The sequence below is a fragment of the Acipenser ruthenus genome, chromosome 7 (assembly GCF_902713425.1).
Source record: "Acipenser ruthenus chromosome 7, fAciRut3.2 maternal haplotype, whole genome shotgun sequence".
In the NCBI taxonomy this organism is placed as follows: domain Eukaryota; kingdom Metazoa; phylum Chordata; class Actinopteri; order Acipenseriformes; family Acipenseridae; genus Acipenser; species Acipenser ruthenus.
Genome location: NC_081195.1, coordinates 66,126,131 through 66,139,578, shown reverse-complemented (window position 1 = coordinate 66,139,578; position 13,448 = coordinate 66,126,131). Strand labels below are relative to the sequence as shown.

At 39.5% G+C, this 13,448-nt stretch overlaps 1 protein-coding gene across 4 annotated transcripts in view; it reads left to right on the top strand.

The window, feature by feature from the left end:
* LOC117414733 (leucine-rich repeat-containing G-protein coupled receptor 5-like) overlaps positions 1-13,122 on the top strand; it is a 66,929-nt gene extending 53,807 nt beyond the window's left edge. For 2 of the 4 annotated variants that reach the window (XM_059027638.1, XM_034024507.3), the window contains 12 exons: positions 2,129-2,197; positions 2,337-2,408; positions 3,433-3,504; positions 3,645-3,713; positions 3,810-3,881; positions 5,256-5,321; positions 5,486-5,557; positions 8,095-8,166; positions 8,267-8,392; positions 9,065-9,210; positions 9,532-9,615; positions 9,834-13,122. In XM_059027638.1, the coding sequence (XP_058883621.1) occupies positions 2,129-2,197; positions 2,337-2,408; positions 3,433-3,504; positions 3,645-3,713; positions 3,810-3,881; positions 5,256-5,321; positions 5,486-5,557; positions 8,095-8,166; positions 8,267-8,392; positions 9,065-9,210; positions 9,532-9,615; positions 9,834-10,921 (2,008 nt within the window). In that variant the 3' untranslated portion in view covers positions 10,922-13,122. The remainder of the gene's footprint in view (positions 1-2,128; positions 2,198-2,336; positions 2,409-3,432; positions 3,505-3,644; positions 3,714-3,809; positions 3,882-5,255; positions 5,322-5,485; positions 5,558-8,094; positions 8,167-8,266; positions 8,393-9,064; positions 9,211-9,531; positions 9,616-9,833) is intronic. The other 2 variants (XM_034024508.3, XM_034024509.3) reach the window with 2 other exon arrangements.
* Positions 13,123-13,448: the final 326 nt, after the last annotated feature.

Below are 13,448 nucleotides of genomic sequence, written 5' to 3'. Positions count from 1 at the left end.
CCCTCGGGTAGTTGGTGGAAGAAGCCCACCAGCAAGACGTGCTTAGAAAAACACATGTGGTACTTCTTATGTCCACTAGGGAGGCGACGGTGTCTTACGCAGGGACAGATTAATGATACACAGACTTGATTTGGAGAGCTCTACGTAAGTCACAGGGGTGATGACTGAAACAAAGTGAACCTCAACAATAGTACAGCTAATTCTGATATTGCATAACCGTACCAAGTATTCAGATGCCAACATGGGAGATCACATTTGCCAACTTTTTTTTTCTGTGGGTTTCAGTTACACACAGAGTAAATGTGTCCAAGCACATACTGTAATAAATTAAACAAATATTTCAAGCAAACAGTTTATAGTAAAACAGGAAAGACATTTTTTGTTCTTTTTTTTTGGTACTACAGTTTATATTATTTTTCGTAGTTACAGGTGAATTTAAACATAAACAGATTATATATATATATATATATATATATATATATATATATAAATAGTTTGAAGTGTTGGACTGATGATACCTGCAAGCGCCCCTTTCGTTAGGATTTGCATGCCAGTCGAGCACCACATTGAAATCATTTTCATTTCATGATATTTTCACAATCCTTGCAAGCCTGCTCCACTGTGTTGACGCTGTGGAAGTTTACTAATGCGTCTGGTCAAACAGAGTAGCCACACTAATGTGGCTATAATACAGGGCCACCTGTGCCCCAGAAAAGGATCACTGCTTGTAATTGAAAGCATGCAAGGACCTGAAAGATGACTTTCTATTGATAGAAGTACAGAAAAATCAACTGAAAACACTGAAAAAACAAGCCATGTTAACTCCATCATAAAATACGTTGTGCACAGAATTTTGATTTAATGTTATTTATTTATTTTTTAATGTTGCAATTCAAGGTTGGTCCCAGATTACAACATTCCTATTTTTCCATTTGCTGCTTCTTTATGAGAAAGGAAAAGGTTGTTTTCTGTTTGGGCTGCTGTCGAGAAATATGGGTTCCCTCAGTGTGATGAGGTTCTCAGAACATCGTCTGTTTACTGCAGGAAGTGAAGCACGGCAATCAGATCTTCCCTCAGCGTTCTAAAGACCTGAGCTCAAGGATATCGCACTAAGCAGGGAAACAGAGGTCTAGTATGGGAACTAAATCCTGACAACCCATATCCTAGCTAATCAAAGGCAGGCAGGCTAGATATGTACTAACAGGAAGTCGCTTGTGGGAAGCACTTTGTTGTTTATTCTGAGAGAAGGAAGAAAAGGTACAAATACAGGCAAGCTTACTATATACTGTGCAGCTTCATTCAGAAAGTATTTTGTATAAAGGAAGCCCGTTCATTTATATCAATTTCAGTTGGCTTGCCAACAAGCATGTTGACTAATACTGTATGCTCTTGCCCGTTCATGGTATCGGTACAGAGAAAGGTCTCTCACCATTGTCTGTCATTACGCCTTTCCTGTTCATAATAAGAATGTTGCATAAAGATAAGCCAACATTTGAGACTATGTGTAACGTTAAAGAGTAAGAGCGGAGTTCCTAAATATATAGCGTTACATGTCCCCACGTGTTGATACAACTGTTTAAATAGCGCCATTGTGAAAAAAGCTTTGAAACAGTCTTTACAGTTATAAGTGTACAAACTTATCAGGATGTTAACAATGAAAAGAAAATGACAGGTACGTTATTTAAACAGTTGTAGTAACATGTGGGGATGTGTAATGCTATCGTTTTCAGAACCCCGCTACTTACTCTTTAAGTCAGTCTTGCTAAAGACATATGGCTAAGCCTGTTGCATAAAGGTGTCTTACTTTAGACTGGTCTAACCTAGCCAAAACACCACATTGCATTCTGGGTAATTTATGACGCTGATCGAAAGGGGAAAATGGCCAATGTTGTTAGGAAAGAAAGGTGTATGCAGTTTACCACAGCTAAAAATGTCTTTTTATAGAGAAGTACAATGTTAAGATGTAGCAGACAGGTAGAACTGATTGTGTTTTTGTGAACAAAACCACAGAATAATCTATGGCACAGCTTAATGTTCTCCAGCATTGCCCATGTATACACTCTGTAATGCAATGTTCTGGTATTCTTTTTCCAACCCTATCATTAATTCCAGTTTTCATTTCCCACAGGGATTTAAACTACAATAATCTGGATGAATTTCCAACTGCCATCAAAGCCTTGATAAATCTTAAAGAACTGTACGTATTTACAATATTAATGAAACCATTACTCCAGCATATTTAAAAACAAAAACCTAAACAATTGCATTCCTAAATATGAAAAGTAATAACTTTGTGTTTTAATGTTGTTTTTTTTTGTTTGTTTGTTTGTTTTTAGTGGTTTTCATAGCAACAACATCAAGTCGATCCCAGAAAGAGCTTTTATGGAAAACCCTTCTCTCATAACAATGTAAGTTCCAAAGTGATTGGATTTCCTGTTATAAATGTCCTGGCAGTTGCATAGTCTTTGCTGTGGATTCCATGGGGAATACCACATTAACTGGCACTCCTGTGGATTGGTGAGGCAGAATCAACATGGACTGTTTCTCCTCACCGTGCTACAGCAAACCCTACTGGCCAGGTGCCTGGTGAGCTCCTCCAGAAGTCAGTTGTTCTCCCACATCTGCTCTCGAGCTCCTGGGTGAAAAGAGGCCATGGGATTGGAGGACGCCCACTGACCCGCGCACTCCTGGGTGGTGGGGCAGTGTCATTGGACATTCTGAATTTGTGATAAAGACAGGGGTAAAATAATTGGGCATTTTACATTTTAAAAAAGTAATTGAATAAGAAACACGCTTATGCATTTCCATGACATGACATTATTTGGACCCTTAAAGAGTTGCCCAGACGTGTAGATGATATAAAGATATGGGTGTTTATAATCGGTAACACAACTCATCTGTGACATAAATGGATAAATGTTTTCTTTTTTATAGTTTGTTTCGTTTTTTTTGGTATCAGTAAATGTTTTTGCGTCAATCACACTTCAAATATGAAAGCTTGTTACATTTATGGCTATTTATGAATGCCTGCTTGAACAATCGATCTATATTCATATGTTTATTCATATGAGGAGCTACAAGTTGCTTATACTCTTCCACTGTATGTAAGGAACCTCTGGAAAAGCACACCAGCTTCCTAATCATTATATAGAGGTAATGACTGAGATCACTGAGTACAGAGACTTAAACTGGTTTCTGTGCCAGTAGGACCTGGTTCTATTAGCAGAACAGCCGGCAGACTTTATATTACTCATCTGAATACTGGACTTCATTACATATGAACTACTGTACTGAAACAGAGATACGTAGTACTTGAACAATCTTCATTAGATGCTGTATTTTACACAAACTAGCCAACCGCACATGCGCCAGACCCTGCATTTTAAACGTAGCTACTCGTAAATAATTTATTTAACTCTTCTTTATTGACAGATTTTTCTACGACAATCCCATCCAGTTTGTTGGAAAATCTGCTTTCCAGCACTTACCTGAACTGAGAACACTGTAAGATCCTTGTCCACTTCCTTTCAGCGTTTATTTCCACCCTTCTTTTAATATTAATCAGAGCCTCAATTATTGGCTCCATGTTGCACATCCTGCTTGCTAACTGCCTCCGTCTCCCGCTTTTGTTTTTGTAACTTCAGGTCACTAAATGGAGCCACAGAAATCACTGAGTTTCCTGACCTCACAGGGACCAAGAGTCTGGAGAGCCTGTAAGTTCTCGGCCACTAAAGTCTGATTCATGTGGCTTTTTGAAACTATCAAGGACCCATGTTCATGACATAACACTCTTATTTGAATTTCATCAGAACCCTGACCGGGGCGCGGATAACCTCTCTTCCCGCAGAGATGTGTGAGCAGTTACCGAACCTTCAAGTTCTGTAAGTCATATCGTGGGACTATTTCCTACCATTGCAACGTCTTTTCTTTACCCTGCAGTAACAGGCTAATGGCTCTTTTAATTGTCAGCATTGTAGGGCATCCTGCTTTGGGCACTTAAAGTTTCCTTACAAAAACATCTCCTGTGCAATGTCCATAACAAGCATAACAAAACCAAGGAAGGAAATACTTAGCCAGTTGGGCCCAACACTACCAAAAGCTGATGTGCTCAAAGCCAAGTAAAAGTAAGAGTTATTTAGTTGTGCCAAGAACTTTAAGCATGGCAATTCCTTGGAGCCATATTTATTAATATAGGTACACAACATTTCGTCAACATTGCAGACCACCATGAATAAAAATTGTTTTAGTTATTCAGATTGTTTAATTATTTTTTTTTTGGCCAAATAGATGTTTTTAATCTTTTTCATTAATAAAAACAACAACAAAAAGTATCCACCAAGCCAGATATTAATAAACTTGACATAGTAATAGGTCATTCAATTGAATTATTATTATTTATTTCTTAGCAGACGCCCTTATCCAGGGCGACTTACAATTGTTACGAGATATCACATTATACATTATTTCACATTATACAGATATCACATTATTTTTACATACAATTACTCATTTATACAGTTGTGTTTTTACTGGAGCAATCTAGGTAAAGTACCTTGCTCAAGGGTACAACAGCAGTGTCCCCCACTGGGGATTGAACCCACAACCCTCCGGTCAGGAGTCCAGAGCCCTAACCACTACTCCACACTGCTGCCCTGTAACACACATCAGTTAAAATATTAAACTGAACGCACTACCATTCAAAAGTTGACCCATTCCTGGGGCGAGGCTAATGCTCCCCTCTGACGGGTTATATGTCTCTTATACCCCTTTTGAATGGGCCTCTTCATTCTTGCTTCCATGTTACTGCCTCGTCAATTCTGTTTTGAACACATACAGGTGGCTACACAAACTTTGCATTGTAAATAAGCCAAACAAAACATGGTGCACCTTAAGATTGTGCAGGTGCTGGATCCACTGCTGTTGAATTCAAATACACACCAGGACGGAATTCTTTCTGGGGTAACAGTATGGGGGATAGCAAGACACATGCAACATACTGGAATAAGTCTTCCACTGCCACTTCTTTTAATAGATCTGAATAGGTGAAACAGTCCAGAGGTTTTGGACCTGCAATGCACACCAGTCATAAAAATAAAAAAAACACAACAAACCATGATGCATGGCTCAGTCTATACTGCAAGTGAATGCTAAAATGTCCTGTGTTTTTTTTGTGTTTGCGTATCATTCTTTTTAATTGAAGACGACCAGAAAGACAAGATCAACTAACAAACCAATCTCTCCTCTCTTCTCTGCAGAGATCTGTCTTACAACCTGATACAGGACTTGCCCACTTTTAATGGTTGTGAAAGGCTCCAGAAAATGTAAGTTAAAAAAGAAAGAAAAATAAATATAAATATATATATATATGCTATATGCTTTTATCACTTTCACAAGTTGAAAAATGTACTTCTTTTTGTTTATTGTGTAAAAAAAAAAAACATATCCAAAACCGTGACTTTATTTGCTACTTTGTTTTGGTTTCCAGTGACCTGCACCACAACGAAATCCAAGAAATCCAAGCCAGCACGTTTCAGCACCTGACTGCTCTGAGATCGCTGTAAGTACCACTTGCTAACTGTAAACTGCAGGATGTGCCGGAATACTTCCGACAGTAAAACTGCCTTATAATGTCCAAGAATAAACCATGCATCTGCATAACAGGGCAGAGATGCCAAGTACAATAAGCGCCTAAGAAAATGTACAAACAGGAGGAGGCCATTCGGCCCATCAGTGCTCGTCCAATTCCTACTCAACACTTGTGGATCGCAATCATTCAGCATCAACAACATGGCTAGTTAACCCATTCCTTACCCTTGCTACTCTGTAAAGAAGTGTCTTCTATCCTCAGCTATACGTTTGTTCAAGACTAAATGAATTCAGTTCCACCCTGTTTACAGCGTATTCCTTTAGGCCATGGGATTAGTCTGGTTACTCTTCGCTGGACTCTCTCAGTGGCTACAATGCCCTGTTGGTAATGTACGTAAAAGGGCAGTCTCTCCATCCCAGAACCTCCGTTTCGTTCTTGAGGTCATCTGTGTCTTTGTCTAAACAGATTAGATATGTAGCAATATAATTTGGGTCAATGAGGTGTTAATTGAATCAAAATGAATCTAAGTCCACATCCGCTCACTTTACTGCATGTACGTAACCCTTTCTGAAATGCATGAACATAAGCAAGCTCAATAAAGTGAAACTAATTGTGCCCTGTGCCTGCACTTGTCAGTCTTCTTGATAAACTCTTGACATGGATGGTGTGGTTCATATTTTAAACCTAACATAAATTAAAAACATCTGTATTTCTTCTAATCATAATAAAAAAAGTGGTGCCCCGTTCACAAAACTTTAAGGACTGATTTAAGACATGGTTTATTAAGGAAATGAAATGTAGCCTATGAAATACAAGTGGAAGCATGCATGTGCTTGCAATCCAATATGGTACATATACGAGAGGCTACAAATAGGGAACCAGGGCCATTCAAAGTTTAATTGTAGCTTCATATGTGAAATGAAGAGGATTACTGTGGAAGATACGTCAGGGCATGATTTGGCAGCAACGATAGAGAAAACAAAACCTAAACAAATCTAAAAACCTGAGACCCGAATCGCAACGTTTTCAAATCTCAGGAAACAATCAAATCGGATCCTTTTTAGTTACATGATGATAACAGTTTATATGCTACATACTGTAGAGATCTCCATCTGTGCATTTAAGGGAAAGGTGGCCTGCATGGATCTGTATATACACTGCTTGTTTTACTCTGGCATGTGTAATCACTAGCAATACACTTTATTCTATTGAACATAATATATTATTGTTTCTATGATGTGGAAGTTTAGAGGAGCAATTGTCATGCTGTTGTTGTTTCACTCTATTTTTGCGGTATGACTGTGACCAGAACTAAAACGTACCAGAGGTTAAGAGTTAATATGTATTATTTATTTGCACCGGAAAGCATACTGAGAGACACATCTCGCTCGCAAAAAATGTCCTGCTGGCCGCTGCCAGGGCACGCTTATTCAGGACTACACACTAACAATAAAACAAATAACAGCACATTTACGAAGCAAAAAAGAATTGCACACATTTCTAGCCTTGACAGTTAAGAGTTCCCATATGAACAAATGTTATTGTATATTATAGCACTGCCAAAATACTAGGGAAACAACAGTCTCAGGATTAGGAGGTACTGTACAATAACAGCTTGCTATTTTCTGGTTGAAATCATTTAGATTTACTTAGGTCAGGATAAAGATCATTTTATTAATGCATATCTGAAAAAATTATTTCTGAAAATAATCTTATATTTAGAAACTCAAGGACTGTGTCCCGCAATCATGGGATCTATTTTAATGGTCTCAGAGGCAGATATTAATAGATACAATAAAATATCTAATTTCACAGTACCTTCATTGTATGTAGTAATGTTAAAATGTGGGTCAGTGGCACTCCTGTGGGAAGCACCAGTAGGATTAATTAATAAAAATACTGCAAAATCAGGGATTTTAGTGTATGCATTAATATCCTTTTCTGATTGGATCATTCAAATTGACCCCATTGTGACATATTACTACATTGTTCTTGTTGTTGTTACAACATTATAATAGATCCCTATTATTACCACAGACTACCGAATATTTCAGTAATTAAGCAAAGTGGTGGTTCAAGCAGGGAACTCACATAAACATAAAGCGCTTCCAATACCAGATCAGATCATCAATCAAATGGCTAGTATCTCATTTGTCCTTCAATAAACAATATGCTTAATGATTGGATTTATATTTTACCTCAATCCATTACATCTCTGCTGTGCGTCAGCCTCCACCTGCTTTTTGGCTTCTTCTAACAGGGAAGGGCAGCTATCCTGTCCCCCTGCCCATGGCTCTCCTACAGTCAGCCTCTCCACTTATCTGTGAACTAATTTATGGGCCAGGGTAAAGGTCATAGAATGTAATGTAAAATATGTATAATGTAGTTGTTTTGTTTAGTCTATGTTTTAATAAATAATCTATCACATGAGTTTTCTGACTGAACAATTGGTACAGTAAAGTACACCTAAGATTAGTCTGCATTTCTATTTTTATATTTATTCACAGTGACCTGGCTTGGAACAAGTTATGTGTGGTTCATCCCAATGCATTCTCCCATCTGCCTTCTTTAATCAAGCTGTAAGTATCGCTAGTACTTCCTAGCGATGGCTTGAGTTTGTTGCTCTGTGAATACTGAACACACCACTAATCTGTGATCACTGTCATTCCACTTCTACAGGGATCTCTCATCTAACCTCCTCTCCTCTCTCCCTGTCACTGGACTGCACGGATTAACACACCTTAAATTAGCAGGCAACGCAGACCTCCAGGAGCTATTATCTGCTGAAAACTTTCCAAAACTGAGGTAATGGCTTACAACGCTATTTTTTTCTTTCATTTATTTGTAAAATTAAAAAGTATTACAAGTAACAGATTTTTGACGTTGCTTATCGGTTTCCAATCAGATTAAGCACCTGGATAATTTCCTTTGCAGTGTGTTGTAAAAAGATGCCAATTAACTATCAATATAGGGAGGCAGTGTGGTCCAGTGGTTAAAGTCCATGGTTTGTAACCAGAAGGTCACCGGTTCAAATCCCACCTCTGCCACTGACTGACTCACTGTGTGACCCTGAGCAAGTCACTTAACCTCCTTGTGCTCCATCTTGCGGATGAGATGTTAAATCAATGTCCTATTGTAAGTGACTCTGCATATAATGCACAGTTCACAGCCTACCTCTGTTAAGAGCTTTGTGATGGTGGTCCACTATGAAAGGCGCTATATAAAATTAAAGTTATTATTATTATATATTATTTCTTATATATCACCTTTCGTGATAAATTGCCTCAAAATGCTTTACAGATAAAAAAAACCATAAAATAAATAATAGACAGAACAATTTAGAGAAATGTTAAAAGATAAAGTGTATAAAGAGGCCCCATAGTCTTTACTGCTGTGTAAACATGTAAATTTCTCACTGATCACAATCGAATTCGCACCTCTGTTAATTTCTCTTGTGTTTTTTTTTTCACTTCACAGGGTTATGGAGATGCCGTACGCTTTCCAGTGCTGTGCATTCGTGTCCTGTGAAAACCACAACAAACTGTCCAATCCTTGGGACAAAGACGAGAACCGCAGCACTGACCACTTTGTCAAGAAGGACAGCGGCATTCTGCTCAGTCAAGGTGTTTTCTTGCTCACTATTTGAATAGTCTAAAATACTTCCCTGTAACAGACAAGAGTGATAATAAAGGCCTTCACTTGTATTGAATTGCCATAATCACAGATACAGTTATAGTAATAATAGTAATAAAACATTTCGGAATGTGTGGCTTCGACTGAAGACAAAATCCATGTGGGAGCCGTACTCAAAGTTCATTGCTTTGAAAAGCCTAAATGAGAAAAGAGCAGGAAAAAAAAGACGGTAAAAGAAGCTGTCCCTTCAGGTTTTGACCCTGGGCGCCGGTGCAAATGTAATTAGTAAAACACATTGCTTTTGTTTCCAGAAGATCATGACTTTGAGGACTTCCTTCTTGACTTTGAAGAAGACCCAAAAGCTCTCCACTCTGTCCAGTGCACCCCAGCACCAGGTAATGTAAGCTCCCTAGCACCAGTTATGTGTCCTCCCATCTTAGCAGAAAATATGCTATATCATATCATTTGCATGAGAATAGTCAAAGCAGCTCTACTTATACGTCATTGTCGAGCAAAAACAATCTACGTGTTTAGAAATGTAAGCAGTTCTGTGTAAATGGCTTGTTCCATAAGGAGATGCTGTAAAACGCTTGTGCTGTTTTTTGTATTCCAGGTCCATTCCGGCCATGTGATCACCTGTTTGGCAGCTGGCTAATTCGCACCGGAGTGTGGATTATAGTGGTGCTGTCACTTGTATGCAATGGTCTGGTGGCTGTAACTGTCTTTGTTTCACCAACCTACATATCGCCAGCTAAGCACCTCATAGGGCTGCTTGCAGTTGTCAACAGCCTCATGGGGTTTTCAAGTGGCGTCCTGGCTGTCGTCGATACCTTAACCTTCGGCAGCTTTGCCAAATACGGGGCGTGGTGGGAAAGCGGAATTGGCTGCAGGATCACAGGGTTCATGTCAGTCTTCAGCTCTGAGACGTGCATCTTCTTACTGACGACCGCTGCTCTGGAGCGTGGCCTGTCCATAAAGTGCACCAAAAGACTGGAGTCCAAGTCCACCAAGACCAATGTCAAGATCGTTTCCGTGTTCTGCTTCATCCTGGCGTTGGCCATCACTGTCCTGCCCCTGCTCCACGTGGGCGAATACGGGATCTCCTCCCTGTGTCTGCCTTTGCCTTTCGGGGAGCCGTCCAGCCTGGGCTTCATGGTGGCCCTGGTTCTGCTCAACTCGCTCTGCTATTTCGTGATGACCGTCACCTACACCAGGCTGTACTGCAACCTGGAGAAGGGTGAGCTGGACAACTTCTGGGACTGCTCCATGATCAAGCACGTCGCCTGGCTGCTCTTCGCAAACTGCATCCTCTACTTCCCCGTCGCCTTCCTGTCCTTCTCCTCCCTGCTCAATCTGTCCTTCATCAGCCCCGAAGTGATCAAGTCCATCCTCCTGGTCATTGTCCCGCTTCCGGCCTGCCTGAACCCCTTGCTTTACATGTTGTTCAACCCGCACTTCAAGGAGGACCTCAGCATCTTGCTAAAGCAGACGCGGCTGTTAAAGAAGTCCAAGCAGAGCAGCTTGGTCTCCTTGAACTCGGAGGATGCAGAGAAGCAGTCTTGTGACTCCACCCAGGCGCTGGTCACCTTCACAAGCTCGGAAAACCCGGGTGATGCACCAGAGAGCAAGTCTATCTCGTCTGCCTCCCAGATCATTGAAGCGTGCCACTCCCAATCAGTGGTGTCTGTCCCGTGCCACTAGAAAAAAAGTACAAATCTTTTTGCAACATTTTTACACCAGTTAACTTACACCAGTGCTTCTCAGGTCTGGTCTGCCAAAATTATGAACCGTTACACCCAGGTCCTTAATACCCATTTTGAATTGACATTGCTTTCCCGTGAACAAAAGACAGGACTCACAGAATCTTGGACATTAGGTAATACGTGGCAATTATTCTGTGTAGCTGCAATGCAAATAAAAGGGCCTGGAGGTTGAAACACAAGCGTGGGCTTGTAAGGTGGTCCTCGGAGGCCTGATTTGAGAACTGCTGCTGAGAAGAGGGCTGAGCGTTGTGGACTAATTACCAACAGGGCATCATTGCTGCCTGCCTGCCTGCCTGCCTGCCTGCCTGTCTGTCTGCTCAGAACTACAGAGGCTCAGCTGTGTTTGCCAGACATGGGCTTGTATCTTTGTGATGTTTTCTATTTCCTCTGCTGTTCTTCAATCCATATACAGTACATTTCATTGTAGCAGCTTAGCTCCATATGTTTCATATCGTACTAACTTACCTACATTCTGGAAACACTCCTGAGCACTTATATGAGACTTACGTCTACCCTAAACCAAAACTTCCTAAGGCTTGGACTCACAACCAAGCTCCACTCCAAAGGCACTTGTCTGAACCTTCATTGTAGCTTTGTCCTGGAACGTACACAGCACGTGAGAACATGTACAGCTTTACACAACGCTCAAATAAATGTCAACCCTGAGAAAAAAATTACCGTAAAAGCGTAGCGCAGTGTAATAAAGCATAGTAAAAGTAAATCATACATAAGCATTGTCAAGCCCAGAGAGGTATGGTAAAGCATATATAAAATACAAATAAAAATCTATTATTTTTTGTACTTGCTCTTTACAATGTAAGTTGTTTTTTTTTTTCACTGCAATTCAGTTGGTAAGCTTTAGTATTGATTTGAAGTTCGGTGTGTTTGAACAGTATATGAAGTTATGTCTATATGTTGTTTCGAGTTTGGTTATTCTTAAGTGACAATGAACAATGAAGACTTGACACTTGAATTAATCCCAAATTAAATGTCACCGGTACGTTTTTAAAGAAAATGTGAGCACTACTCTTAAAAAAAAAAAAAAAAAATCTATCCACAAAGCTTTAGCTCAAGCCAAGCTAAACAGAGCACTGTTACTGTTGCTGTGCCACAGTATAAATGGTAACTTTACATCACTCTACTAAAACTCTGGTTTACAGCCGTACTGAGAGAGCTGACGGCTCTTTTGAAGTGCTTTTAACTTTTAACACCAGGACTGAAACAGGAAAATGATACACCAAGTGATTCTAAAAAAACAAACAAAAAAACAGAAAGCATTGGTTAACATAACTGTGAAAACTCATACTCATACCAAGAGGGTCCTTAACAGCAATTGACAAGTTGAATGTGTACAAAACTCTCGAGTTAAATCTGAATTAGACCCGGTGTTTCAAAGAGCTTCACGACGAACACAAACTTGTAAGGGAATTTAATCATGTCTCCAGAGCCGTACAGGAAGTACCAAGAGACTTGCATTCGGTTTGCTTTTTGCTGTACCAGGAGTCGGAGAAAGGGCAAACGCTACCTGGACTTTATTACAAGTAAGACATAGTGAAGCATTTTAACATTATGTAGCTTATTTCACTGCCTTTCACCACAGTCTTCATTTTTCATGAAATTTTTAAGAATCATCTGTTACATGATACAAATATACATCCCATGACCCTGTCACTATTACCAATTGGTTGTAATAATTAATTGTCTTTTATTTTTAAGTTTCTGTTTGTGAAGCACAGCCTACGTAGGTCAACAAGTCTGATACATTACAAAACAGTGTCTGTTTCTTTAAATGCGTTTTGATATGAATTTTAAATGATAATCAGATTCTCGATTTGGATGCAAAACTATTTTTTTATGATTTAGAGGTCTTTAAGAAAAGAAAGGTGTATAAATATAGTTGTATTTATAAAATAATAAAAAATAACCTATATGTAAAGAACTGGACTATAATGCGGTTTTAGCTTTCAGCATGTGCTATAGGTTATGAGATTGATCCCAGCTCCAGTCTCACAACATCACCACCTGCATTGTTTGTAAATACTATATGTAAATTTGTAGTCTCTGTAAATATTAATGCATATCGGCTTTTCTATTGGGAGTGTTAAGTGTATGTTTACTTGTAATAAACAATTTACCAAATGATTGCCTTCTCTGGTGTTTCATACCGTACTATGGGGGCGTTCATCTTTCCCTTATCAAGTTGAAAGTGCCCCTTCACTTTAATGTCACGTCCCTGTCTGAGTGGTCCTGGGTTCTGTTGCTCCAATATTAAGCTATTTTATTTACATTTTTTTCTAAATCTGCTTTTGAACTTATATCACCTGGTCTATATTTATACAGACAGAGGGAGTAGGTTGGGGCTGGCAGAGTAGAAAGGACACACAGTCACATGATCTGAATTAAATGAGGAGGTCTGGAGTGTCCAGATATTCTCCAGACAAACTCCCAACTAAAGCAACCTCAAA